This window comes from Brachionichthys hirsutus, chromosome 12 (assembly GCF_040956055.1).
Source record: "Brachionichthys hirsutus isolate HB-005 chromosome 12, CSIRO-AGI_Bhir_v1, whole genome shotgun sequence".
Classification (NCBI taxonomy): Eukaryota; Metazoa; Chordata; class Actinopteri; order Lophiiformes; family Brachionichthyidae; genus Brachionichthys; species Brachionichthys hirsutus.
Window position 1 is genome coordinate 4,573,868 of NC_090908.1, and position 25,753 is coordinate 4,599,620.

Genomic DNA, 25,753 nt, shown 5'->3' on the forward strand with positions numbered 1-25,753 from the left:
AAATGCTTGTTTTGTCCTGCAGCTCAGGATGTCTCATTCATCATGTTGAGAGGGAACTGGGAGTCCTGGGATATGAGCACTGCTGTATTTCTCTCATAATCAAAGGTCATACTGGGGTCCAGTGTTCAGATTGCTTTACTTCACAGGAAGGCAGACGCTCAAACACACACAGACACAGACACACACCCGCACACGCACAAACACGCGCACACACAGAGATTAGTTGTCAAGCCTAAATGACGATACACCAAATGTGTTGTTCTGGAACAGGCATCAGCCTAAATCAGGTTGCGTGTTTTCTTCTTTCTGTTTCTGAAACAGCTACATAACACCAATGCAGCATCTTTCAGTGACCTCTGAATATATAGCTGCTCTTTAATTTCCCATCTTTTTTTTAAATGTAAATGGCCACAATGGTTAGACTTGTGTTTCTGTCCTGTGTTTTGCTCTCCGTGTTACAGTTAAATCACTGCATTATATTCATAACCTGATTCTTTGTGTTCTGCCACCTAAAAACAGGAGAGACAGGCTTTTGCTAACTAACAAAAATTGTTATTCATGGACGGGGACAGGGGAGAGAAACTATTTGGATATTTATTATACTTTAAAATGAAGTGATCCACATTTCGGCTGCCTGTGAGGTAATTAATGTGGGGAAATCTTGAATTAAAGATGTAAATCCTGACACTTTGGCAGGGGGGGCCGGTAAGGGACAGTGGTCTCCAAGGTCTAGATTATTCTTAGCGTATACCAATTAACACCATGTATCTTCTTTTATGTTCACTTCAATTAGGAGCCTTTACAATTTTTAAGTTCTTTTCTTCTCAGTAGTTAGAGAATGTCAGCGGCTGATCAAAGGCGCGAGCTGCCGTCCGTGCACCATAGGTAACGCTGCTTTGCATAAAGGAATCTGCATATTGCTAAGAAGGTTTTCATTTCATTTTGCATGAATTACAAAGCCAGAAATGCAGCAGTAGATTGAGATGTGGAGGTGCGCGTGTGCAGACAAAAGCATTCAGCATGGCGTCGTTGAACTGCTTTAAACGCTGGAGGTTTCAGATTTCATCATCGTGACCACAATGTTAAGATGAAACTGGCTAACGGCTGAATGAACGCGTTTCTCTCAGTGTCTTGTTGCCGTTCCAGCTGTTGAGATTATAAAAGCGAGCAGTTGTGCGAGGCTTCTGTTACAAGCTGCCGTTCACTATTAAGCGTGTTCATAGTGAGCACAACAATGTTAACATCCAATAACTCCGGCTCCTGAAGTAATCAAACCCTGATTTATGTGGGTGATTTCTGTGCAACGGTTTCACAAAGCTATGCTTGTTTTCCAGATTGCCAAATCAGACCGGGCATAATGGGCTCCTCCTCTACCCCACTGTTGCTCTCATTTGTTTTTCTGCCCTTTATTTCCTCCTTTCTTTGTATATTGCGCTGCTTCTGCCTCAGGAGCTTCTGCACTATGTTCTTGTTTGCTTCAAATACTTCAGATAGGCTTGGTTCATGCACTTGTGTGGAAGGAAGGTGTGTGAGTGCATTTGAATGCATGTGGTTGCATCTATGGGTATGTCTACTTGCCCGCCTCCTCAAGGCAAGCGTGACAACGCCACACTCCAGTGTGTAGATGCAATCACGACAAATAACCTGTCTGCTTGCAATAATTACTACTACTGTAATTCCATTACACTCTCGGTTAAATCAATGAGCAGATGAACTAAGCAGCTATGAGGAATAGCCACACAGCACGTGTGTGTGTGTGTGTGTGTGTGTGTGTGTGTGTGTGTGTGTGTGTGTGTGGAGGTGTGTGTGTGGAGGTGTTGAATGCTCTTTAAGCAAAGTATTGACATCATAACGAAAGGCTGGTTGCTTGGTTTAGGAGCTTCAGGCAAAAGAGACGGATGTCCTAAGAAGAAGAAGAAGAAGAAGAAGAAGAAAGAATGATGATATGACCCTGATAAATAAAGTGTTCAGCTGGTTCTTTAGACAAGCGCAACTACCCTTGACTTGTTTTGAAATCTGTCACTACGAGTGAAGTCTTTTTTTTTTTGCTCCCCGCCCAAAAAATAGATTTGTGGAATATATATTAAAATTGACATTACATAGAGTTTATTTTTAAACCTACTCCAATGCTCTTTCACCTCAGCGAGCGTGCGTCTCTATCTGACTTCTGTAATGACAGTACATTTAATCCATTGTTCTTGACTTCATACAAAAGCGAAGGCTCGGCAAATTCAAATATCAAAACATTAAGTCGGGTGCTATGTCTGTGCAACTGTGGGTTTTCATAACCTGAGTGTCTCAAAGAATTATTAACAAAACTCCTTTGCTCAGCCTTGCATTTCCAGGGCCAATAAAAGCGGCATGAAGAGGCTACGCGATGACACAGAGGATGCATACGTAGAACAGACAGCCATCTAGTGTTGGAAAGAAGCAGATGCATGAACGGGTGACGGGCGAAAGGCACTTCATTGGTGCCTATATTGTACATGCATTGTGCTTTTACCTTCACCTGGCTCTAAGGCCAATAAACAATGATGTTTATGTCAGAAAAGAAATGCAAAAAATATCACTCTAAACTAAAAAACCTGCTATAATCGCCAAGATATTTGTTCTGTGTCATCATTACACCAACAAATTGGAGGAAAAAGACACGCTTTTGTAGTCTAGAAGCAGGCACAGGAGGTACACTAATGGTCAAAATACATTTTCAGCCCACACAGAACACAGCACACCCCGGTTTTAGCCTAATGGCTAGCCTGCTGCAAGAGCTTAACCTCTTGCAGGGAAACCACTGAAATAACAAGGCATTAGTACCTGGAGGCTGCGTCCACGTCTTTTGCAAGAAACCTTTCTGCTCTATTACCATTTGCCCTCAGTTTGCGTTACACCTGTGTGCTACTGAAAATAGGCAAATATTATAAACGAATGCATGCAATTGTGTTCATATTGCGGGCATGAATATGTATTTGCTTAGCGTTCAAACAAAGACACAAAGGGAGGCCCAACCTGTTGTCAGCTCAGCCCCTTTTTCCCTGCTGTGAAAACCCTGCTCCCTTAATAACTGCACATCGTTATGTGACAATAGATGTTAGGCAAAACACATAAGCCATATGCAAATGACACGAGGAGATAGAAACACACGCAGACAAACAAACAGCAACACTGTACACATGCACGTCAGCGCCCCTCATCAAAAAGCTCATCCTTTTTGCAATTGTTTTTTAATATCTGACGCACTGTGGCAGTTTATCCTTTCATTCTACCAGCTGTTGCAAAGGTCTCGGGTCACGTTGCGCTGCTCCCAAAGACTTAGCTCATAATTGCTTTTCATTGATCCTGTCCGATCAAGTGCCTGATGGTCATCCTTTTCTTCCGAGCACTTCTGCCAGTCCGAATCTGAGAAGTGTATCTCTTTTTCTGCTCCTGTAATGCAGCCGGACACAAAAACAAAGAGGCAGCGAAGGATTGCTTTCGCACTGTGTGGAAATGATTCCTTGGAAACGAGCATTTCCTCTTGCGTTTATGTGCTACTTACATTGAGAAGGATTGTCAGATCCCATGTAGGCCAGACGAGGACGATTGTGTTCATGTTTAAAGGCTCTGAGTGTTTTCCGGATGGGTTGAAGCATTGAGAAGCTCCATTACGTAAAAGACACGGAAGAAAAGGTACGTCTATTCATTTTGGTCCCGACTTGATGAGACACAGTCAGGCTCATCCTGTGAGGTGAGCCAGATCAATAAGGGACAGAAACCTTCTAAAGTTTAAATGCCAGGATCAGAAGTGAAGGTCCATGTGTGTTGGCAGGTTCTGATCTGTCACTGTGAAATACAGTTTGTATGACTATAAATACACAGCACATAACTCTGAATGCATTTTAATTTTTTTTAGCAATACCCTTAATCTGGACTACAGCCACAAGCCCACACAGACACACACACACAATCCATCTCTCTCCGAGGGGCCGTCTCACAGCATTGGTTTAATATGCTGGCCGGTTCTCTATAGTCCCCAATCAGTTGAGAGATTTGAAACAGAAACAGCCACTAACAGAGCATGACGAGACCGTCTTTGGCATGCAATAACAGAACAAAGATGCCAGTTACATCTTTTTTTTGTGTGTGTGTGTAACTCGTTAAAAATATCAACATTAGATACTGAGATTTTGTTTTTTTTGCTCCAAATTGTGTGATTATGCAACTTCAAAAATAACCGATTTGTAGATTCATGAAAACGATCATCTTAACTGCTTTGTTTCCAAATGTCCAAGTGCAAGTTCCCAACAAAACTCCTTCAACAGAAACTCTAAGAATCTGGCATTAGCATACAAAACGGCGAAACACTCCAGACACTTAGCTCTCACTTTGTTCCCTTCATCTCCTGATCTATGAAATGTGTTGTTGTGGAAGTACATGACCATAAAAAACAAGGCTGAACTGGCTCTATTCAGTCACTTCAAAGGGTTCAACCACTTAAAACCACTGCCCTGCTGTACTTCCTATCGCCTAACCTACACTCCAGTAATGCAAAATCCAAACACCCCAATGATGCATTTATCACCCTTCACATACAGGTAAACTCAAACCGATATGGTATAGAGCAGCAATCAACTAACTACGCCATTGCCGACTCCGTTTGAGCCTTTGCCAGCCTTTTCCTGTGCATTATTCCGTGTCTTCCTGAAGTAGCACCTTCTACATGCCGACCACTATCGCAGCACACTAATGTAATGTAGAAACGAATGATGAAATTCAAGGGGGCCAAATGAAAGCAAGACCAGTGTGTGTGTGTGTGTGTGTGTGTGTGTTCAAAGGTGAGGCCTTGGGTGATGGAGAACGGGATTCCTTTACCTCCTATAAGTACAGGGGAGGATAAAAGCCAGCTGTAATGACCTTGGTATAATAAGGCCTCACTGATTCCATGATTTTCTTGCTTTTATGCCACGAATCTGCTTTTCCATATGAGGGACAAGAAGGGAAAAGAGGGAGCCTCGTCTGGCTGAATATGAGCAGCCAACAACATTTTCCCAGAATCAAACACATGTTTCCATGTTCAAGCAATTATCTAAACGATTATCATCTCAAAGCAAATTAGTAGATGAAACACATTTTTCTTAATGGCCTGGCTGGTTTTTTTTATTTAGGTGACCACTTTATACATGTCATTTCCGTAATTTGTGACGTTACTGAAGAAAGTGATGTAATGCTTGTTTCTATTTATCTTGAAAGCAAAGGCAGCATGCTCAGTGCAGCTAATATGGCACAGTGAAATGAAAGTCTTCAAACGACCGTCTTCTTGGAGCTGAGGCAGTGCTGTGGCTGACCTCTAAATGTGATTAGACTGCAGTAAACATGACAATAGCAAACAATAAACAACTAGTAATTAGTGTGCTCCCGTCTTCCAACAAAATCTTTCTTGATTTGCTATAAATTATGAGCGTTAATGCGTGCCCTCCCCCCTCTGGGGATATCAAAAAGCTCCCACTCCGTCCTGATGGGCCCCGTCTCATTAAAAGAGGAATGGAGGCCAATGGAGGAAAATGATGTACAGTACATTCATCAGAATAACTGGCATTAACTCATGTCTAATTCATACTGCCTGCGTGCCCTGAGATGGTTGAACTCTAATAAATATTGCTTGTGTGTGTGCGTGCGTGCGTGCATGTGTGTGTGTGTGTGTGTGTGTGTGTGTGTAGACAGAGCAGAAGACTGGGAAAGGTGTCGCCCTGAAGCATCCCAGTCGACGTGTGCCCTCTGCAGGCAGATATTATGCACTTTACACGCTTCTGCATTTCTGTTTCGGTGACTTGTGGTAGAAAACTACACATATTTTGAAAAATTAATCAGTAATAATAGTAATAATTTCCAGAGTAACAGCATATATCCACATGTACATAATTTGGATGTGTAAACTGTGAACAGCTCTCCTCCACATCCACGCCACCGCTTCCATTAATATCTGATGAGAGAGAAACCCTCCAAAGACTCCAATCTGCAGAGGCATTGTTCCTCTTTTAAAAATCATCTCAGATGGAAGGATCAAACTTCAGAGCATTAGCGAAGTGTCTCATGAAAGAAGTCTCCTCCTCTGTGGCCCCATTTCGTGCGGCATATTAGGAATCTAAATGTTGACTGAAGACAGTTTGATTCTCTGGCTGTGATTTTCTTCAGGAATAAAAACAGTGTGGCGTGTTTACACTGCCGCCATGAAAGAGTTATGGGAAGGCTCATCACCACCCGATACCATTTTGGGAGGCGGAAAGTGAGGTTCATACCACGGATCATTTGAAAGCCATATCAAACAGAGAATGTTTAAGACCAAGATCAAAGCATTTTCTGGTCGAAAATATCACTAGAGCAGCTACATTCTTGTAAAACTGTTACTTTATGTTAACAGTTATTTCAACAGCGTCGTACTATTACTGGAAATCAGACGCTGAGCAACATTTACAAATCTGCCCTGTCTCTTAACGTACTGTAAAAGTGTGGCATACACAAAGGGTAGCTGCAAAAAAAAAAAACGAAAGCGATGTTTAAATGTGCCTCGAACAGCCGCCAGCGCGTGATGCTTCATTCTCTTGTGACAAAAAGCAGAAACATCCTCAAAAATAGATTTTCAAGGTCCTGAAAGGGCATTTTAAATTAGCTTTGAATGCTCTTGTTTTTTTAATAAGTGCAGAGTGGATGTCATTTGGAGATAATAGACATACAATATTTGCTTTTGGGTTATTTTCTTAATATAGTTTTGAATATAATGCAATTACATTTATGAAGATTGGTGTTTCAAATATCAAGAAGATTCTTACTTTAAAAATATTTGTATTTCTTTTTATATATGTTATGTTATTTCAGTCCATTTCTAAAATTAAGTTTGGTATTTTCAGTAATAACATATATACGTATATAACATAATATAAATATTTTCATGTAAAAGTAGAGCAAAATATACTTAAGAGCACAAAGGTGCTCAAACAGTGTGGAAAAATATTTTTAAAACTAATATTTTTAATTATTATTTTTTTGTCTGCTAATAAATAAAAAGATGTGTCTGCCCTGTCCGGATAAAAGAAGAAGATGACTGAGGATGATGAAAACATGACTATAGTTCTAAATACTACATGCACATTTTCATGAAAGCTGTTGTATTCAGATAAAATTATGTCTTTTTAATGCCAATATAAATTTTACGATTCGACTTAGAGACAGATGTTCCCCATATACAGTCAATGCAAGTTTAAAAAGTGGTAATATAATATCCATGTATTTGTAGGTAAGCTGAATGTTTTAAAATGTTCAAATGCTGAGGTATAATTACATCCCAGACTCTTTGATATACGTGTGTGTGTGTGTGTGTGTGGTTCTCTATGTATTTATTTATATATAAATAATATATATAATATGCAGCAGAATTCCTGTTTCCAGTTTACTTTACAGAATGAGTGTGTTTCACTTAGACGTTTTTGATTTTCATGCAATCCATTCCATTACTTTTATTTGTAATCACAACTCAAATCTTTGTGTCCGTTTTTCCTCATTTAAATCATTTCAGCGTCGTATTACCATGCATAGTCTCATGTTTCACAGCTGTGCAGTATATATATCACTGAAATCAAATGTCACAATCATGTCACTCTTGGTTCCAGAGTCAGTGTTCAACCGGTGCATACTTTACATAGATACACAGATTTTATTTTGTTATTTAGATATAAATAGAATATTACAGTAATATTCCTTTCACTGTACTATCTGTGGCTCGCACAAAAATGTAAAAACGTAATCTTGTCCAAACAGTCAGAAAGATAGCTATGACGAGCGCCCAGATAAGAAAGGTGTGGCATGCCAGAGTTTACGGTTTGTCAAGATGTGATCTTCATGTCCTACGTAAACAACCATTTTAAATGCAAAATAATCATTTTCATTCAAATGCAAAATTACAAACAGCCTGTTTGCAAATGACTTCAGGACCACTTGACAGTATAAAGCCTTGCAACCTTTGCGATGATAACTGTCTGGGATAGAGTATTACGGTACATTTTATTTTAAGGTAAAGTAATAGCAAAAAGTACTTTCTGAAATACTATTTATTTATATATAAATTCATATTTTAGTACTATAGGATAAGTCAAAAGTTGCAGGCAACAAGAATAAGAACAAACTATCTACACTATGAGCCATACTTTCACCTTAAAATAGCCATGGCTTATGTTTGTTCTACTACGTACAGAGACTATTGTAGTGAATCACTCTACAGCGCAGAGCTACAACACAACACTTTCACCGTTATTCACTCTCCTTATTAGAGCAGATTGCTTATTGCCAACTTCACAGAGCACCCATATAGCATAGCTGACAGCAGTTAGGGAGAGCTGCACACATGAACTCCTCACTAACATTTTCCTACGCTAACCAGCTGTCCCCCTGTGGTTTTCGGCCTCGGCCAAACCTTTGAAATGTCCTTCAAGGCATGAAAAAACAACATGCACACTGCTTTGGGTAAAATCCTATTTGTACACTGTAATTACACTTTGGAAAGTTGCAAAAGTTTAAAGTTTCAAGACCTTCACTTTTTCTCTTCTCATTTCTGATATTGATTAGGCTCTAAAACACATGTTTCCAAAACACATGCTGTTCTTAAGAACAAAGAGGTTTCGCATTACGTGCTTGCCCCCTCAGACAACTTTTAATGCTTCAGATTTGATTTGCCGGCGTTATCAAGGGAAGCAATCAGGAGAATTCAGTCAATAATTCTCAGAACCGTGAAACCTACATTAATTTGCTCTAAACAAAAATGCTCCAGGCATGTTGAATGTGGTCGTTAATGAGCTGGCGGTTTATGGTGATAGGTATCTGTGGGGCCCTTGGTGCTGAAACCAAAGACAAACAGTACATATCAATATCAAGACCGTGTCAGGTTTGTGAAGTTAAATACAACTATGTAATGGTCTTTGTCAGAAACATTTTCCTTCTTTGTTTCAAAATGATCCTCAAGAATGCGCGCAGCATGAGATATAACGCCAGATCGCTGGAATAACACTAATAAGAATCCAAAGGTCTTGATTGGAAATATAGTTTAGCCCTGGATTTGTGATTATGAAAAGAGACAGATTTGTCTGGACAACATTTTAATGTCGCCTGCATAATAAGAATAATTCCATAGCAACACTGCATTCACAGAGACACTGAGCAATTACGCTGTTGTTTTTGGTTCAAATGGCTCCAATGTGGTCGTTAAAATCTCTTTCAGTATTTATTTTGCATGCAGGCCTATCAAGTGTGACCGAAAGAATGTTTCTTCAACTGTTAAAGATGAATTAGATTAATAATATGATGACAGTTGAAAGCTGCTTTCTAGATCTGGAATGATAGCCCAAAAACCCTTGCATGCTGAAAACAATCCACTCCATTATTGCCCCTGGTGTTAAATATGGTGTTGATTATTTTACTGACCATTGTAGTTTGTTGCTGGGGGGGGGTGCCCACTCCTCCCTACACTATTCAATAAGGATGTCCAACTCCACACAGACCAGGTGTTCCCCCTATCAGCTTGGAGGAGTGAGCGTACCAGAGGAGAAACGGGTGTGGAATCAGGTGCAGCTTGTTATTCATTCAAAGAGAATCAGGATGGAGTTCGTGAGAGGCTACACTGAACTCACAGAGCTCATTTCTTCTGCAGTAATGAATCCAAATTAAAATTTGGATTGTGCACTGCAGAAATTAAGTGATTATGAGGTAAGAATAAATTATGTAGCCGGTAATTGTTTATGTGCTGAACACGTGTTAAAAATCAAGAATAACCACATCGAACGCTTTATAAGTGCCTTATGGGCAGTGTGTATGCACGATGGAACATTTAGTTTGCTGTACTTGAATACAATTTTGAGGTAATCTTGAGCATTGTCGTCCTTCACACCTCACTTCCTTCCATGTCAAGGGAATGGTTGTGATTTTTACAGCACTAGATTATATAATCCAGATTTCACAAATTTCACATATTAAGCATGTGGGCCTCGGACAGAAGTTTAGGATTATGCGTAACACTCGTATTTAATCTTAGAGGACACTGACCCCCCCACACACACACTTTCTGCATCTGTCCCCTGCATTCCCCACTCTTTATTCAAACAGTCAGTGCTGATTTTGTCGCAATTTATATTGTTTAAAATAGATAATCTGAAAAGAAGCACGCTCTTGCTCACCATTATCGACTCCAGCCGGTCTACGCTCAGTGCAAAGTGGCCGTTATTCACACAGCATCTTGTATCGTGAACACAGTAGGAAGGAAATGTTGACCAACCTAAATGTAAGATAAGAAGACTTCTGCTGACAATTCACTGACTTTTATGTGGTACAAGAGTTTAGTCATTGTGGCTAATTACAAAGTTCATCCATCACAGTTGAACTAGTTTGTTAGGTTACTGCTAATAACCTGGTCTAGGTGATACAGGGCCTTTAGAGCATTCTTTTAAGGCTCCAGTCTAGATATTGTGAGCATCTTATGAGCTGCTTATCGAATCTCGAACAGGTTCTCTTAACTGGAGAGGAAACAGGTGATCATTTTACTTCTTAACAATGGTTAACCTTCTCTGGGTGACATTTGGTTGAAGTGAGAACGCAGAGGCCTCCTTATTATCTGAGTGCGGACTGCGTGGAGAAATAAATTCACCACCCAGAACATTAGCAGTGCAGAGATGAGGAAGGGTGGGATGAGCCAAGTCTCAAGCAGAGCAAGATCTCGCGATATCTTCTCACCGGTTACTAGGGGAACGTGAGCGCAGCGCAGGAAGTTTCCTGTCCTTTCCCCCGGTTTGTTTTGAGTGCCGGCGATACGAGACGTGATTCATGGAGCACAAGACATGCATGCGACAACTTCGCTTTTAGTGGACGTAATGAACATTCGTATCAACGCATTTGTCGTTGCCGTCCATTCACTCTGAGGTAGGTGTATTAGCCATTAGCACACTAATGCTACCGATGCTAACAGAATACTGCTACAAGTTTCACTCTGGCTAACCTCGACGCCTCCCCTGCAGACTCCGGCATTTATTTTCTGAAGAGTCCTCCGGCTCCGAGTGATGTTAGCAAAGTAAAGTGTATTGTTGTTGTTGTTGTTTAAATAGTAGCTAACCTTAGTGGTGTTTACTAAGTTACATTTACTTCTGCGTGTGGTCCAGGACATCGACTGTTTGGTGTTGTGGCTAAACTACTAGCTTGTAAGCTGCTGCCAGTGTTTTAGTCTCCTCTTTGGCTGTGCTGGAAATACTGTGTGTTTTGTGACGTTAACCTTCCTTGTTGCTCCTCTACATAGGCTAACATCCCTCAAAATGCCGTCGCCACAAGTCCTCCAGCCGGTTCTAAAGATGAAGGTGGACGAGCTCTTCGTCACCTGGTTGAGCGATCCTGCAACCCAGTCACAGCTCGAACATTATCTTGACCTAATCAAAAGTGGACAGCGCGTTGATTTGACTAGTGGGGCCGCCCGAGATAAAAGGTCGTTGGCCTTTAATGAAAACAACAATGTGACATCAGAGAAGAAAGCTGCTCCTCTGGGCTCCTCCGCTTGCTCCCCGTCTACTAGTACCCTCCCTTCTGGCTGTGGCAGCACCAGAATGATTAGACCCAATGGACGAGCACTACGTCGGTCTGTCAGCGCAAAAAAGGTAAATTTTTAGTGAAACGGGACATTTGTAGACTCAGCAATATTTATGTGGTTGTCACACTTGCATAAGTACAGAAATGGATCTCATGGCCATCATTCCTGAGCGTTTTGTACAAACTCTTACAAGTTTGAACAGGATTTGGATTTTCAAAACATGGAATGCCACAGGGCTGTCGTCTTAGGTTTCGTGTAGCAAAAATCAAGATGATTAACTACCCAGAGTCAAATAAGGTAATCAATGTTTTAAGACTTTGTTACTATCAATAAGACATGACTGTTCTGTAGCAGTTTTTAAGCTACACTTAAATGTAAGTGATTTATAAGTAATTTGCATTGTACATTCCATATTATGTCAAATCTGTAGCAGTTACCTTTGAACCCTTGTGTTTTTAGTCGCTTGTGCACTGAAGTGGTCTCTACGAGCCTTTTTCACAGAGATATTCCAACATTCAGACTCAGAGAGATAATTATTTTAAACTTTGTCATATTCATATATTGATTATGGCATGCGTCAGGTTTGTTTCAACATGGATTGCTGTCTTTTTTTAACACCAGCGATAAAAGATTGACGTTTTAAAAATCCTACTTACAGGGACTGGCCTCAGTTTATTTAATTGTCTGGACTATTTTGACGGATGTAAATTTGTAGTAATTAATCAAACCTGTTGGAACTCTTGGATACTTATTTTCCAAGGCAGACCACCAGAGGCTGCTGAGGACACCACAGGACCAAAGGCGACGAAGTGTTCCGTTGAGTCCATCATAGTTTGACCTCTATGTCTTTGGGTAAATGTTGTGAATATTAGTTGCATACTTATGAGGTGTTACATCTCAACCTAGCTCATGCCTGGCGCTCTGGCTACTCCATTCATTCATCCTGTGTGCTGCTGTGTCTCATCTCCAGTGGTAAACAGATATTTTTTGCTTTTGGCTTTGTTGATTTGTGGAAGAAATCAAGATATATGAAGTTGTTAAAGGCTTAAATGTATTTTTCATAATCGTGATTTGGTCAACATGTGAGGTTACCGTGATAGGAGTGAGACAGGCAGCTGGGAACAAGCGTTCTTGGAAACTCTGCCTTCTATACGTTGCTGACACGCTAAAGACATGCCTGACGAGGCTTTGGAGTGGTCACTGGTGGAACATGTGTTCTGTTGCTGACTGAAACATCACAGCTGAATGGCTGGACCTAATGTTCCACTCCGAGTAAGGCAGCATGTTGTACGACTGTGAGCCTGCATGGGTCTCAGCATAAATGAGAGAATGACCAGTAGTATATTTTCAATGGTCAAAGTTTTGAAGTGGGAGAACTCCAATTTAAATTGACCAGCTGTGGACCAGGTTTCCCTGTTCTGGGTGGGGTACTCCAGTTCCTTTGATTTATGCTGAGACCACCTGGTTACCCCAAACATCACAGCCCATTAACCCCCCCACATTATGGGATAAATTATTCTCAAACTTCCATTAGAGAATATCTGAGGTCAAACATGTAAAGTGATTCATACCTGAGGAAGAGGACTCCAACTGAGGAAGGTCTTCTCAAATGCTGCTGTGGATTTCAATGCAACAAAAAATGTAGCTATGTGTAAAGTTTTTATTTTAGCTTTGATGTCCTTTATTTAACATATGTCTCTGTGATGCAACGGTATGAAGTGTGACAGATGTATTTAAGCTTTGGCCCTTGGCCCCAAATGCCACCCTTCCCCCCAAGATTAGCACAGAGCTACTGCTGGACAGTCTATTTTGTTGTGATGTATTGTGGCATGTGGCAAAAGTGTCACGCAATATTAAAGGAACTGTGATGTTGTATAAAGTAATACTTCTATTTTAAGAAAATACAATAAATTCCTGCATAAAGACGAATTATTTAAAGGGTTACTCAAACATTCCATTTACGTGGCGTTGATGCAGGCTGGAGCAGCTGGTCTGACTGACAACAGACACTGATATAGATAGCCTCTTTTGCCTTCTGTTGGCATCACGTGCACATCGAGGCGAGGAGTGGCAGCATATTCGCCCCGTGTAATTTACTCTAACAAACGTTGTACAATTCTGCTAATTGTGTGAATATGTGGTTTAAGAGTGTTTATTTACTCTGTCGAGTAAATATTCTCTCCACATGGGGGATTGGATTTCCTTCCTGTTTCGCGTGTGCTTGGTCCCTCGCCCACAGTCAGCAGTTAGTCATGGAGAACAGTAGAAATGAATTCGCTTGTTGTTCTTCTTCTCTTCCAAGCTATGTATTTAGGATTATAAGGTTATTTCTCAAGAGGCATTTTTATAGCACGCTGAGTCAGGCTCAGCAACATAGAAGCTATTTGAAGCTGGAGTCATGTTATCAGTTGCCTCGCACAGAACCAGGTGTTGAACTATTTCCCACAAGTCCATTTTGGACTGGTGGTGATCTGTGAGGGGAAAATGAACCATCGGAATCTTTGGGATTTGACTAGGATTTATGAGAAATGGCACAAAGGAAGGTGTGTGTTTTTTTAAAGGCAGATAAAAGAACGTTTATTTGTCTGTTACCGGGTCGTGCTGGAGCCTATCCCAGTCAACGGGTGAGAGGCGGGGTACACCCTGAACAAGCCGCCAGTTTATCACAGGGCCACACAGGGACAGACAATCATTCTCTCACACCTATGGAACCAGGTTGCCTAATTTGCATGTTTTTGGTGGTGGGAGGAAGCAGGAGAACCCAGAGAGAACCCACGCAGACGCGGGGAGAACATGCAAACTCCTCACAGAAGTAAAAGAACAGGTAAAAAAAAAAAGATGATGCAATAAAACTTTATCTCTGCTGATTTGTTTGGTCTTCCACTTTTGTATATAGACTCTGCATTTATTTTGAATTATTCCACCGTATCGTGTTCACATGTCTGACGCGTGATGCCAGGACTTTCTGGATTTCACAGCAGCATGTGTTCTGTACTCGTGTTGTGAACCAGCTGTGCCCCTTTGTCACCTGTGGATTCAGAGTGATGCGTGTCACTGCTGTAGCGCAGAGAGGGACGCCAGCTGCAGCTAGCGTTTGAGGGACGCCGTGCGTGATTGTGTCGACGGTGTCGAGAAGCGTCGATCAGTTTTGCTCTCTATTCTCTACTATTGTTGCCGGTCTGTCTTCCATGTTGAGCGTTGAATGTCGGCAGCAGTGGTGAATGCCAGTCTGACTGAAGATAGATTGATAGATCGCCCACGGAGGGGGGCCTGCAGCCTTCTCGTGTTTTGAGGCTGGCACAGTGATCCGGTCGAGTATGCACATCACACTCGTCTACCCAGAATAATAGATAGTTTTGGTGCATTTGTTTAGACAGTCTTCTTGCTGTGATTATGTAATTATTTATTGATAGAACTGATCCAACTGGTTATTTAGTGCCTGTGTTTTTTGTTTTTTTGTTTTTTTTATCTGTGCTGTTGCTGTTCCCACCATGAGTGATTGTATTTGAAAACACCAAACATCAGGGAGGTTGCCCCCCCCCCCCCCACATATAAACCAACACATCATTATCCCTGCTGTGTTGCGAGTCCCTCCGTTTATGAAACACACGTCACATTTGGTTTGCTCAAATACAGAAACACGAAGCACAGTTCCAAATGTGTTGACCGTTTCATGCGATCTCGGTTTCAGTATGACCTGGGTGCTTTCCTTTTCCATATTTGGTTAGAATTGATGAGCGTGAGCAGACTGTGAAATCGTCATATAAACAGCTTATCAAGCATGTGCAGTGTCCTGTGTGAGGGATAACAGGAACTGGGTTTGTCTGAGCCCACTGGAACACTGCACGCATTGTCACCCTGTCATCTAACAATGCAGCCGGTCTGCTTTTAGCTCCGTGTGGAAACGGACAGCAACATGAACCAATGTAAAACTACCAGCATATTTCACCGACGTGCACGTCTCAAAGCCATTGTGCTCGATTCATATTTTCATCAATAAGGCATTTCCTATATATAATCTGTTCAGAGAAGGCACCTCCAGAGCTGTTGGAGAATTGATGTAATTACCGTCACTCCTGGACGGCAACAAACGGAAGCAGATCTTTGTTTTAGGAATAAAGATGGACCCGAGTTTCTCCAGATCCCGTTTCTCGGATCGCCCAAACAGTGTCTGCTGGTGCTTTTAATAGGCGCAGGCTGGTTCGGTCATCATTCTTTGAATTTGACATTTCCCTCCCTCCTCTCTATCGCCCATCAACTATAATAAGACATGGAATGGCTGGCAGCTCAAGCTTGCAAAGGGAAGGCAAAACAAAGACCAGCATAAGATCAGATACCGTGGAGTTGATTATATGTTTATGTCTTTCTGTCATGTGCATATCTTTTGGTGATTTGACCCGCACTCTGCTTTTCTATTATTAAGTCATGTGTTGGTTCTTTGTTTTATTTGCCAGCTTCTCGTTCGGTTTATTTTGTCCGCCTGCTGTTGTCGTATTTTACAGATATAATAACTGGTCAAGGCAGATCTATCAGGAGTAATGCTTCTGTTATTATTACTCCACTTCGAGAGTTTTATTTGATATTTTCTTATTACCTTCCGCATGCACTTGTGCTTATAAGTGCTTGCATAGCCCACGCTTGTTTGTGTTGTGTTTGAGATCCCCTGAAGGGAAGCTTGTTGACGGCGTGCAGCGCGTCTTGATATTTGGGTGCATCCTCAGTTGGCTTCTGTGACTCAACAGGTCTGTCTCTTTACAAAACCCTCCATGAGCACCGAGGAATGCAAACTGGAAAGGGCAGATCCACCGCACACACCCCCCTCCCTTCCCACACATGCACTAAGTGACTCCCACACACATACACCCCATCATTTCTTATTTCCCCAACAGCTTCGAGGCAAGGGCTCCCTGACCCTGTGGATTGTGTGTGTGTGTGTGTGTGTGTGTGTGTCTGCATGCACGTTGTGTAGAGACTGGGACAAAGCTGCCGTTGGAGTTAATATTGTGTGACCAGATCTGGAATGGGAGAGGAAGAGCTGCAGTAACAGCTGCTGGCGGGCTTTAAGTGGTTCTCACTGTGACAGAGGACGGCCACGGGGACACAGAGGACGACCACCGGGACACAGAGGACGACCACGGGGACACAGAGGACTTTGAATGCTGCCACTAACTTTTCTGTTCAGTGCTCCCTGGTACTGAGTCAAGAGGACAACGCAGGATTCCGTGTGGTGTTTGTTCATATGTGCTCGCAGCCCTGTCTGGAGCGAGGATGAGGATGAGGGAGCTGTCTTTGCGCCAGGACCCGGACCTGAGGAAGGAGCTGGCTCTGCTGGCACGTGGCTGTGACTTTGTTCTGCCCTCTCGGTTCAAGAAGAGGCTCAAAGCCTTCCAACAAGGACAGGCAGGTGTTTCTCTGAGTTCAGCCGCGACTGCACTGGCTGTGCTGGCCTGTAACGCGGTGGGTGGGTCCGTTAATGAGGACTGGATTGGTGGGCCTCGTGCATTGCACAAATCGATAGCAGGCTGGTGTCAAGCTGCAGTAGATGTAGCTGCTATTGTTGCCCAATAATCTTCAAAGTGTAAGTTGTGTTGTTGGAGCCTGTTCCAGCCGGGGCAGGTGAGGACGTGGTTGCATCACTATCATTCAGCATTCTTCTATTTAGCTCACTGTGTCGTATCAAATGCGACTTTCTTTTTGTGTCAGTGATGAGGGGTGCGGTTGTTTTGGAGGAGTGTGTTGTTCGTTATTTGTGTGTAGAGAGATGAGTTGTGCGTTTGTGTGGTATGTTGCACTCGGCTGCTTTACCGTCGTCATCATTGTGCAAAATGTCATCGGGCTCGGCAGCTGTGCTCACGGGCTCTGCTAGCGGTTAGCATGAAGAAAGAGGGTGGGGGGGCATTGTGGGGCAGGGCAACAGGAGATGTTTATGTCCTTATATAGCCATGGCTGACACCAACACATGGCGCACAGAAGCATCTCTCACGGTGAATTGAGCAGGTTGGCGCTGACTGACCGCAGCAGAATAACGGACCGGGCTGAAGTTTCGGGTTTTTATTGTCCGATCTGTGACACCTAACAAGAGGTGAGAACAATGGGTGGTAGATTTTGGACCAACATCAATTTAATTGGTATTTTTATCTCCTTACTGAGGCTTTGATCATTGACAGCCACGGAGATTTATCCAATTAGAAAATTCCTTAGTTGTGTAAATAGTCTCCGGGTGTGAGCTGATAGTGTTTTCTTGGCCATGCTGCTAAAAATATATATAGTTGAAGATATAAAAATATCCTCAGCAAGAAGCCTGTTGGAGATTATATCAATGCATATGTCATTATATCATCCATGCGGTAAAACTGCGCATGCTGGGAATCACTGCATACATGTGTATTACCATGAAAGAGAAACGTAGTCTGTATTGGTGCATGGTTTCAAAGCAGAAAAACCACAGGTGTACTTAAGAACATCAATATAGCTCGTCTTCAATTGTGTTTGTACTGCACAGGAATGATTACTACTACAGATTTCGTTGCCTCAGACAGCCTATTCTAGAGTTGGTGGTGTGATGGATCCAGAGCTGATGCTGGTGGTCACATGACTCTAAATGCTCGTTGGTTGATGTGAGTGAAGAGGCGTTATCGTTGCGTCGTGTGTGCTCTGCCCCGGGCTGAACACAGCAAGTTATTAGTGACATTCTCTGAGAGCCCTTCAGTTTTATCTTGTTCTTTAGTCCATAGATTCCTTTTAGACATAATTTGATCCACAGATGACATTTATCAAGGGCAGACATATTGTTCACGTATTAGTATCAGTCGACGGCTCCTATTTTAAATCTGTACTGAATGGCCATCTGTCAGAGGGAAATGTGTCAGAGATGTGTTTATTACAGATGAATTAAAATGATCTTTTTAAGCATCCATGACTGAGAGCTGTTGTTATCGTGCTACTTATCGAGAGTTTGTGTTACAGCAAGCTTGGCTCATGCTGGAATGTTTGATCTCTGAGGCGATAGCATTTTGCTAGCATCGTTGGCTAACAGTTTATTTGTGTTTCTCAGGCCCAGGTGAGGACGGAAGCGCCCGTCACCACAGCGCTGAGTGAAAGCATTCCACAGTTTCACTTCCCACAGGGCCGGCCCCAAGCCGACCTCAACATCGACGGCCTCATTTCCAAAATTGAAAAACTATTTTCCCAATTCCCAAATGAAAGGGCCACCATTGAGGACATGGGGCAGGTTGCCAAGGTGAGATTGTGATTTGTAGCATCAAGTTTTAGCTGCCACCCAGAAATTAGTGGCATTTCACTCGTGACCTGAAGAATGTCAACTAATTATAAAACTATCTCCTTCCTGAGTAATCTGAGAAATGGCCAGAGAGAAATTCACCTTGATTCCTTTAAGGACGTCTTTGCCGCTGTCCAACCCAGTTGTGTCTGTGTGTTAGGGTTTAGGCTATCACTCTTTTCTACTTTAAGAGGTTAATTTTGTCTCTGTCTTTTGTCCGTCCTTTGTTGTCTCCGTAGGCCTGCGAGTGCCCTCTTCACTGGAAAATGGCATTTTTCTGTTCAGCTGGCGGCGACAGGACCGGCTTCGTGTCCGTTCACAAGTTCGTGGCTATGTGGAGGAAGTAAGACAATCGCTCCTCTCATTCTGATTGGATCAACAGAACAGTGGTTCACGCAGTCCCTTCAGAACAATGGCAACAACTGGCTGGGACTCCCTCCCGTCCTAAAATGTTCCTTCTCCGTTCTAAACAACAATCATAGATCTCAGCCTCACAAATACCCGGAGAGAACGTTCACGGTTTATTCACAGCATTTCTCTTCAGAACAAACGAAACAGCGTTTTCGGTTCTTTCTGCGTGAAACTGAAACGCACGCCATTTCGCTTTCGTAATGCTGACTCAAGCTGCTGGAAGCGATAGACATGCTCTTGTATTAATGCATGAGCCTCCAGAGGGACGCTGTGAACTGGCCTTTGACTTGAGCTCATGACTGAACCGTTCTTTGATGGGAGACCACACTAGACCCTTGCATTATTTCCACATCGCTGCCATAACATTCACCACTTATAATAATAACCAGGCAGCAATACGGAATCCTAATTTCAGAATGTATTATTGCCGCTCCTACACTCTAACTACTAGACAGAACATGTGAGCAGAGGAGGGAGTAACCCTGCAACCATCTGTTCTCCCTTTCCTCCTCCAGAACTCTGCAGACCTGTCACGACGATGCTTCTAAATTTGTGCACCTCCTGGCCAAGCCTGGCTGTAATTACCTGGAGCAAGACGACTTTATTCCATTCCTGCAGGTACCGGCTGCAGCCCCCCCGGGGCGAGGGGCGAGGGGCGAGGCTGACCTGGGGGGGGGTGGAAACTGGACTTCAGTTTCAAACTGTCCTGCCTAAGCAATGGAGGAACCTTTCTCTGCGGCAACCTAGCGAAGGGATCCATTGGTGTCGGACTTAGATTCTACACGCAGATTATAGCAGCCAGTTAATCTCAGAAATGATTCATCAGGTCGTTTGATGGAACGGGTGGAGCTGATCAGGCTGATCAGTCTGAGCATGTTGGTGCTCCATATTAGCACAGGTGTACAGCTGATGCGTGTGCGTGCAGGCGGGGGCCGAGCACCTGTTAGCCTAGCATCAGAGATGCCTTGTGGTACACACTGTTTAATTAGCATGGTCCCGCTCAGTGAAACGCATGTGACTGTCCCCGCCTGCTTCCTGTGCTGGGATGATTTACTTCCTCTCAGGAAGAGTCAAAGAGGCTGACCCAAGTAAGGCCTTTTCATTTCAACAGTTCCTTCCAGCAAAATGGAAACCGAAAGGCGTTGCGGGAATAAAGCTACAGTTTATTTGAAACGCGGCACCGCCCCTGTGATTTCATGGCACGAGGAACAAAGGCTTCGACGGTTGGCAGCAGGCGTTTTATTTTTTCTGGCTTCAGCTCATCTCAGAACAGGTTCGCGCTGAAAGAAATATTTCAGTGAAGGCTTCTCTCTCCGAGGCCTGAAGCCTTTTCTTTACGAAACACAACCTATAAATACAAAGAACGCATAATGTGCGTTCCTTTCTGAGTGTCATATGCTCGGTCGACCAACAGAGAGGCGTAGTTTAGCGTCGCCCTCATCGCTGGCGGTAATGAATGCACCTGATTGGCCGTTGTGTGTTGTTAACGGCAACGACACTGAATGCACCGACTTCATGTCTTCAGGATGTGGTGAACTCGCATGCAGGCCTGGCCTTTCTGAAGGACGCTCCCGACTTTCACTCGCGGTACATCACCACGGTAACGGCCGACACTGAAAATGCTGGAGAATGAATATGGTGCTGCATTGATTAGGTGTTCATCGTGTAGTTGTATATTAATACTGTTAACTGTTGTTCAGGTGATCCAGAGGATATTCTACAACGTGAATCGGTCATGGACCGGGAAAATAACATGTTCTGAGCTCAGGAAAAGTAACTTTCTTCAGGTACACGACTGTACAAATACAACTATCTGTGTATATTGTGCTACAAAAGAGGATTCTAAAACACTTTCATCTGAAGACCTGCTAAACATTTCCTCACTGGTTTTAATAGGAATGTTGATTCCTGAATTATAAATGCTCATAATTACTCATTTTGATCTGGAAAGGTTGCGTTGATGAAGGTCAAGGTAAATCCCATTTCGAATCAGCTTTGATTCTTTCTGATCCTTCTGTCCCGTCTCAGAATGTGGCGTTGCTGGAGCAGGAAGAGGACGTGAACCAGCTGACAGAGTTCTTCTCCTATGAACATTTCTACGTTATCTACTGCAAGTTTTGGGAGCTGGACACAGACCATGACCTCTACATAGACCAGAAAGACCTGGCACAGCACAACGACCAAGGTGCATGAGCACAGCTCACGGTGACCCGTTACTGCATTTGGGAAAGCTTCATATCCTGCAAACACTCACAGCTCAAACAGGAAGTCCTCGCTAAATGAATGCTGCTTAATCCAGAAATCCAGAAACAGCATTTGTAAATGTTGTTTGGTCGAGCTTCACTGGTTGCACTCAAACACTCGGTCAGGAAAACGACTTGTCATTGCCGCTTCCTCCCCGCACACTCAGCGCCACATGTTCTGAGTTGATGGTCTGTGAGTGAGGCAGGGGAAATGAGACACGAGATCAATAAGAAAGCAGCGAAGTACTCTCTGCTCAAATGACGCCATGTCTGGAACGATTTCTACCGCTGTACGGTCAAAACGATGACCAAAGGATTTATAGCATCGTCAAGATACAGAGCTCAGCTCGCCAGTGCCGATTTACAGTCTGTGAGAATGGATTACATGTGTTGTGCTTTAACTGGAGCTGCAGTGGGAGAGGGGGGACACCCCCCCCCCCCCTGAATAATATGGATTGTAATCTTTGCTGTCTTTTTCTTCCAGCCATTTCCCACAAGATGATTGAAAGAGTATTCTCAGGAACAGTCACACGGTAACGGAACAATCTAACGGAGGTTGACTGTTGTGTCATGAAGTTTTTAAGGGAAAGACGATGACTTCATTTCCTGATTTATTTATTTAAACAGAGACAGGCGGGTGAATAAAGACGGACGGCTGAGCTACGCTGATTTTGTCTGGTTACTCATCTCTGAGGAGGACAAGAAGACGGACACCAGGTGTGTAGTCTCGGACTCACCCGTCACATCGTCCGCTTCCCGTCTTTTCTCACATGCCCGCCGCTCCTTCCATGTGTTTCCAGTATAGAGTATTGGTTTCGCTGCATGGACCTGGACGGGGACGGTGTGCTCAGCATGTACGAGCTGGAGTACTTTTACGAGGAGCAGTGTCAGAAGCTGGAGGCCATGGCTATTGAACCGCTTCCCTTCGAGGACTGCCTCTGCCAAATGCTTGACCTCGTCAAGCCCGAGGCCGAAGGTCAGACCCATTTCACATGTTCACGCTCCACAAAGTCCGACAAACTCGGCCTCTTTAAAGAGGCGCTCTTCCAGGACAGCGCGTTGGTCTTTGGCTGTCCTGGACTCACCGGAGCGGCTGATCCACACCACGCCACAGACCCCCCCCCCCCCCTGCACTTAGCTCGCTCCCACTATTCCTTTTAGAAGAAGGCAGACATTTCCTCTTTCTGACAACAATCCGTATTTTAGAATCGGTTCGGACTTGACGTTAAACTTGCGAGAACACTAGCTTGTCTATTAGCCCTGTAGAGACGTTAGATTGGGTTGACATAATGTGCAGATCAAAGGACTTTTATCGAGGTTAAAGAGAAGGCCTAAAATGCCACTGTCAACGCATAATTTATTTATGAGATAACATCCTTAATCTACAGGCAGAGCTAGCATGGGGCTCGAACCCGCGTCGACGGGTAAATGCCTTGTCGATGCCGACCTCTCTAAAGCCCCCCTTTCGTCCGGTCCAGGTAAAATCACGCTGCGGGACCTTAAAAGGTGCAAGCTGTCCCATATCTTCTTCGACACGTTCTTTAACATTGAGAAGTACCTGGACCACGAGCAGAAGGACCCATTCTCTGTTATCAGGGTAAGGTTCCGGGCGGCTTCTCCTTGGAGGTCAGGCCGTTTGCATGACTTGTCGTGGCTTTCAGGAGGTTGAGCCCGGCGGCCAGGAGATGTCAGACTGGGAGAAATACGCCGCAGAGGAATACGAAATCCTGGTGGCTGAGGAGGCGGCCAATGATCAGTGCAACGACGCGTAAGTCGGGGTCTTAGATGTCTCAGATATGATTTATCAGACAACTTCGCACTTCAAGAAGAGAGAAGTCTGTCACTTCAACACAAGACGAGCTACTTATTGTGTTTCTCCTGTTCAAACTGTTCTGACTGCAGTTTATTAAGCTTCTCGTGTCCCTAATCAAATGAACTGACTCGATGTGAATGGAGTCGTGCTTTTCTATAAGTACGTACATTAGAAGTCTGTTCACTAGTTTTTGTTTCCCTTGCTAACAAACTTTGGTGAAAAAGGTAAATATCCATCATGATGGTGAGTGTTAGCAAATGGAAAACGCAGTCATGTTTTCGATCATGTACATTATACTACAGATTTCATTATTCTTTTTGGCAGGCTGATAATAATTTAGTGATAATATTTTCTGTGCAGTCAGACAGCGGTGCCGTAGCGTGAAGTCAAGCTCAGTGATGCTTCCAGCGTTTCTGATCCGGTTGTGAGCAGGATGGCTTCAGTCGCCCGGCTGTCCGGCTGCGTGTGAACGCCGCAGACAGACGGGGCTTGCTGTCGCCCTGCTGACCCCGGCCGTTGTGTGAGAGTGTGTCAGTCATAGATGAAGCTGTTGACGGGTGTGTTGTGTGGCGGTTTTAGGAGCACCACCGACATCTAAGGTTAAGCATCGACCCAGCGCAGGTACCAGCAGGTACCAGCAGGACACAGTCTCCTCCTCCTCCCTCTGGGCGGGTCTCGTCCTGATCCCGCCCCCGGGCCTCTGGCCGCCGTGCGTCAGACGGCGGTGTTGTTTGTGAGCTGCACCACCTCTGTCCGTTCCTTCATGCGTTTCAGTCACACGGGTTTGTTTAAAAGGATCTGTTTGACATTTTGGAGACGGTTCTGACGTTCTTGCCAAAGTAAATGAAAATAGCTGATTTTTCATGAATCTGCCAGCAGCCACTTAGCATGTTTTAGCACGAAGACTGAGGCTGATAGATTAGATGCAGATTTCAGAGCCAAACCATTCGGTCACTCGTTTAGTTAACCCATTGTGTCTTTCTGCAGACTACCGGTAATGCTGTGAGTCTAATCAGAAGCATCTGTCCAGCATCCAGATCGAAATAAAAGACTGGTGGACACAGTGTTCATAATGGCGCCTCTTAAGCTCTGTTATTCACACCTTGTGTTGTTTGATCCGTTCAAAAATGTTAAGCATTGATGGGGCAGCTTGTTGTTTCAACGAGTGTTCGTGCTGGGTCATCTGTTCTTTGCTTTTACCTTGAGGTCACTAGAAAATCAGTTTCTGTTCTGGTTAAGCTAAGAAGATATCCGTGTATAATCAGTGAGCTGGAGGCCGCGTGTTTCCACAGGACAAGTTCAGGCTCGCGCTGCAGTCCTACTAATATAATCCAACTGGGATCTGGTGGAATCTCAGTTCAAGTAATAACATGGGAGTCGGATTTATCTTCTCCTCACAGGAAGAAAGTGTGTTTTCTTTTTTCTCTTAGCTCTAAATGCTATTTTTCTCCATTTAGGTATGAACCTCCTTTAAGCCCCGTCGGGCAGCACTTCTCCAGCGAGCTGGGTCTGACCAAGAGACATTTCTTTGAGATCCCCACTCCACCCTGCAACCTGGGTCTGGATGAGTACCAATACGAGGATGACTTTGAATGACACTCGATCCTGTGGGAGCTCTGTGTTCCCAGGCCCGGATCAACCAGCAATGCCAAGAATCACAAGCTTCCGGACCGGTTCCCCTCTGGCCCAACAGGACTCCATAAAGCGGGCTGGACTCTGACCACTGGTGGCGGTGAAGAAGTGGGTTCTGTAGCACACATTAGCACTCATGTCTAGTGGTCTGAGGAGGACGTTCTTCATACTGGACTGAATCAAATGTTCACCCCGTCACCACAGCTGGCCATCCTCACCTGGCTACAGCTAGCGTTTGTGGTTTTATTTCAACCGAGCATCACTAAATCAGATTGTGCAGCGCCCCGGACTGATCATTAGTCTGAAAGCTTTGGCTAAATGTTACATTCCAGTGATCACAACTGAATGTTTTCTACAAGGCTGTAAATTCATCAATGGACGCGTGACTGTGAATGCCAAGCAAGCCAAACCCAGCACCGCTCACACCAACACACAGTATGTTGTACAGGTCATGGAATGTTTGTGTGAGGTGAGATTCTAAATTATTAGATGCTTTTATAAATATCTGTAAATATTTATTTGCTGCTTGCTGTGTTGTAAATTAATTGGGCAAGTTTATTTTCTATGTAATAAAGTATGTCATTGGAAAACACTTTGACAGAACAAAAGGAAGGTTTAAGTGTTTTTTATTCTATTTAAATGAATAAAGCTTGGTTAAATGAAGAGTAACGATATGTTACTCTAGTTGTGTGTCGGCCGAATACCTAGGAATAAAATACTTCCAGAGTACAAAAAGAACTTTATTGGTGAATGATGCTACTGTGTCTCCATACTGATGCTGCACACAT

General features: G+C 43.5%; 1 protein-coding gene across 1 annotated transcript; it reads left to right on the plus strand.

The window, feature by feature from the left end:
• The first annotated feature begins 11,318 nt into the window (after window positions 1-11,318).
• Window positions 11,319-25,573, plus strand: ppp2r3b (protein phosphatase 2, regulatory subunit B'', beta). The gene is made up of 13 exons (XM_068746333.1): window positions 11,319-11,654; window positions 18,642-18,827; window positions 19,106-19,209; window positions 19,793-19,895; window positions 20,803-20,877; window positions 20,978-21,064; window positions 21,306-21,462; window positions 22,005-22,053; window positions 22,148-22,237; window positions 22,321-22,496; window positions 22,999-23,117; window positions 23,182-23,288; window positions 24,791-25,573. Exons 1-13 carry the CDS (start codon window positions 11,319-11,321, stop codon window positions 24,927-24,929), a joined length of 1,728 nt encoding a protein of 575 aa, XP_068602434.1. The 3' UTR covers window positions 24,930-25,573.
• Window positions 25,574-25,753: the final 180 nt, after the last annotated feature.

What these genes read in the sequence shown, in the direction of transcription:
- ppp2r3b (XM_068746333.1), top strand. Translation starts at nt 11,319, where the DNA reads ATGCCGTCGCCACAAGTCCTCCAGCCGGTTCTAAAGATGAAGGTGGAC. An exon ending in GGAAAAGTAACTTTCTTCAG is followed by an intron (nt 21,065 to 21,305) that starts GTACACGACTGT and finishes GTCCCGTCTCAG; the next exon opens with AATGTGGCGTTGCTGGAGCA. An exon ending in GGCACAGCACAACGACCAAG is followed by an intron (nt 21,463 to 22,004) that starts GTGCATGAGCAC and finishes TTTTTCTTCCAG; the next exon opens with CCATTTCCCACAAGATGATT.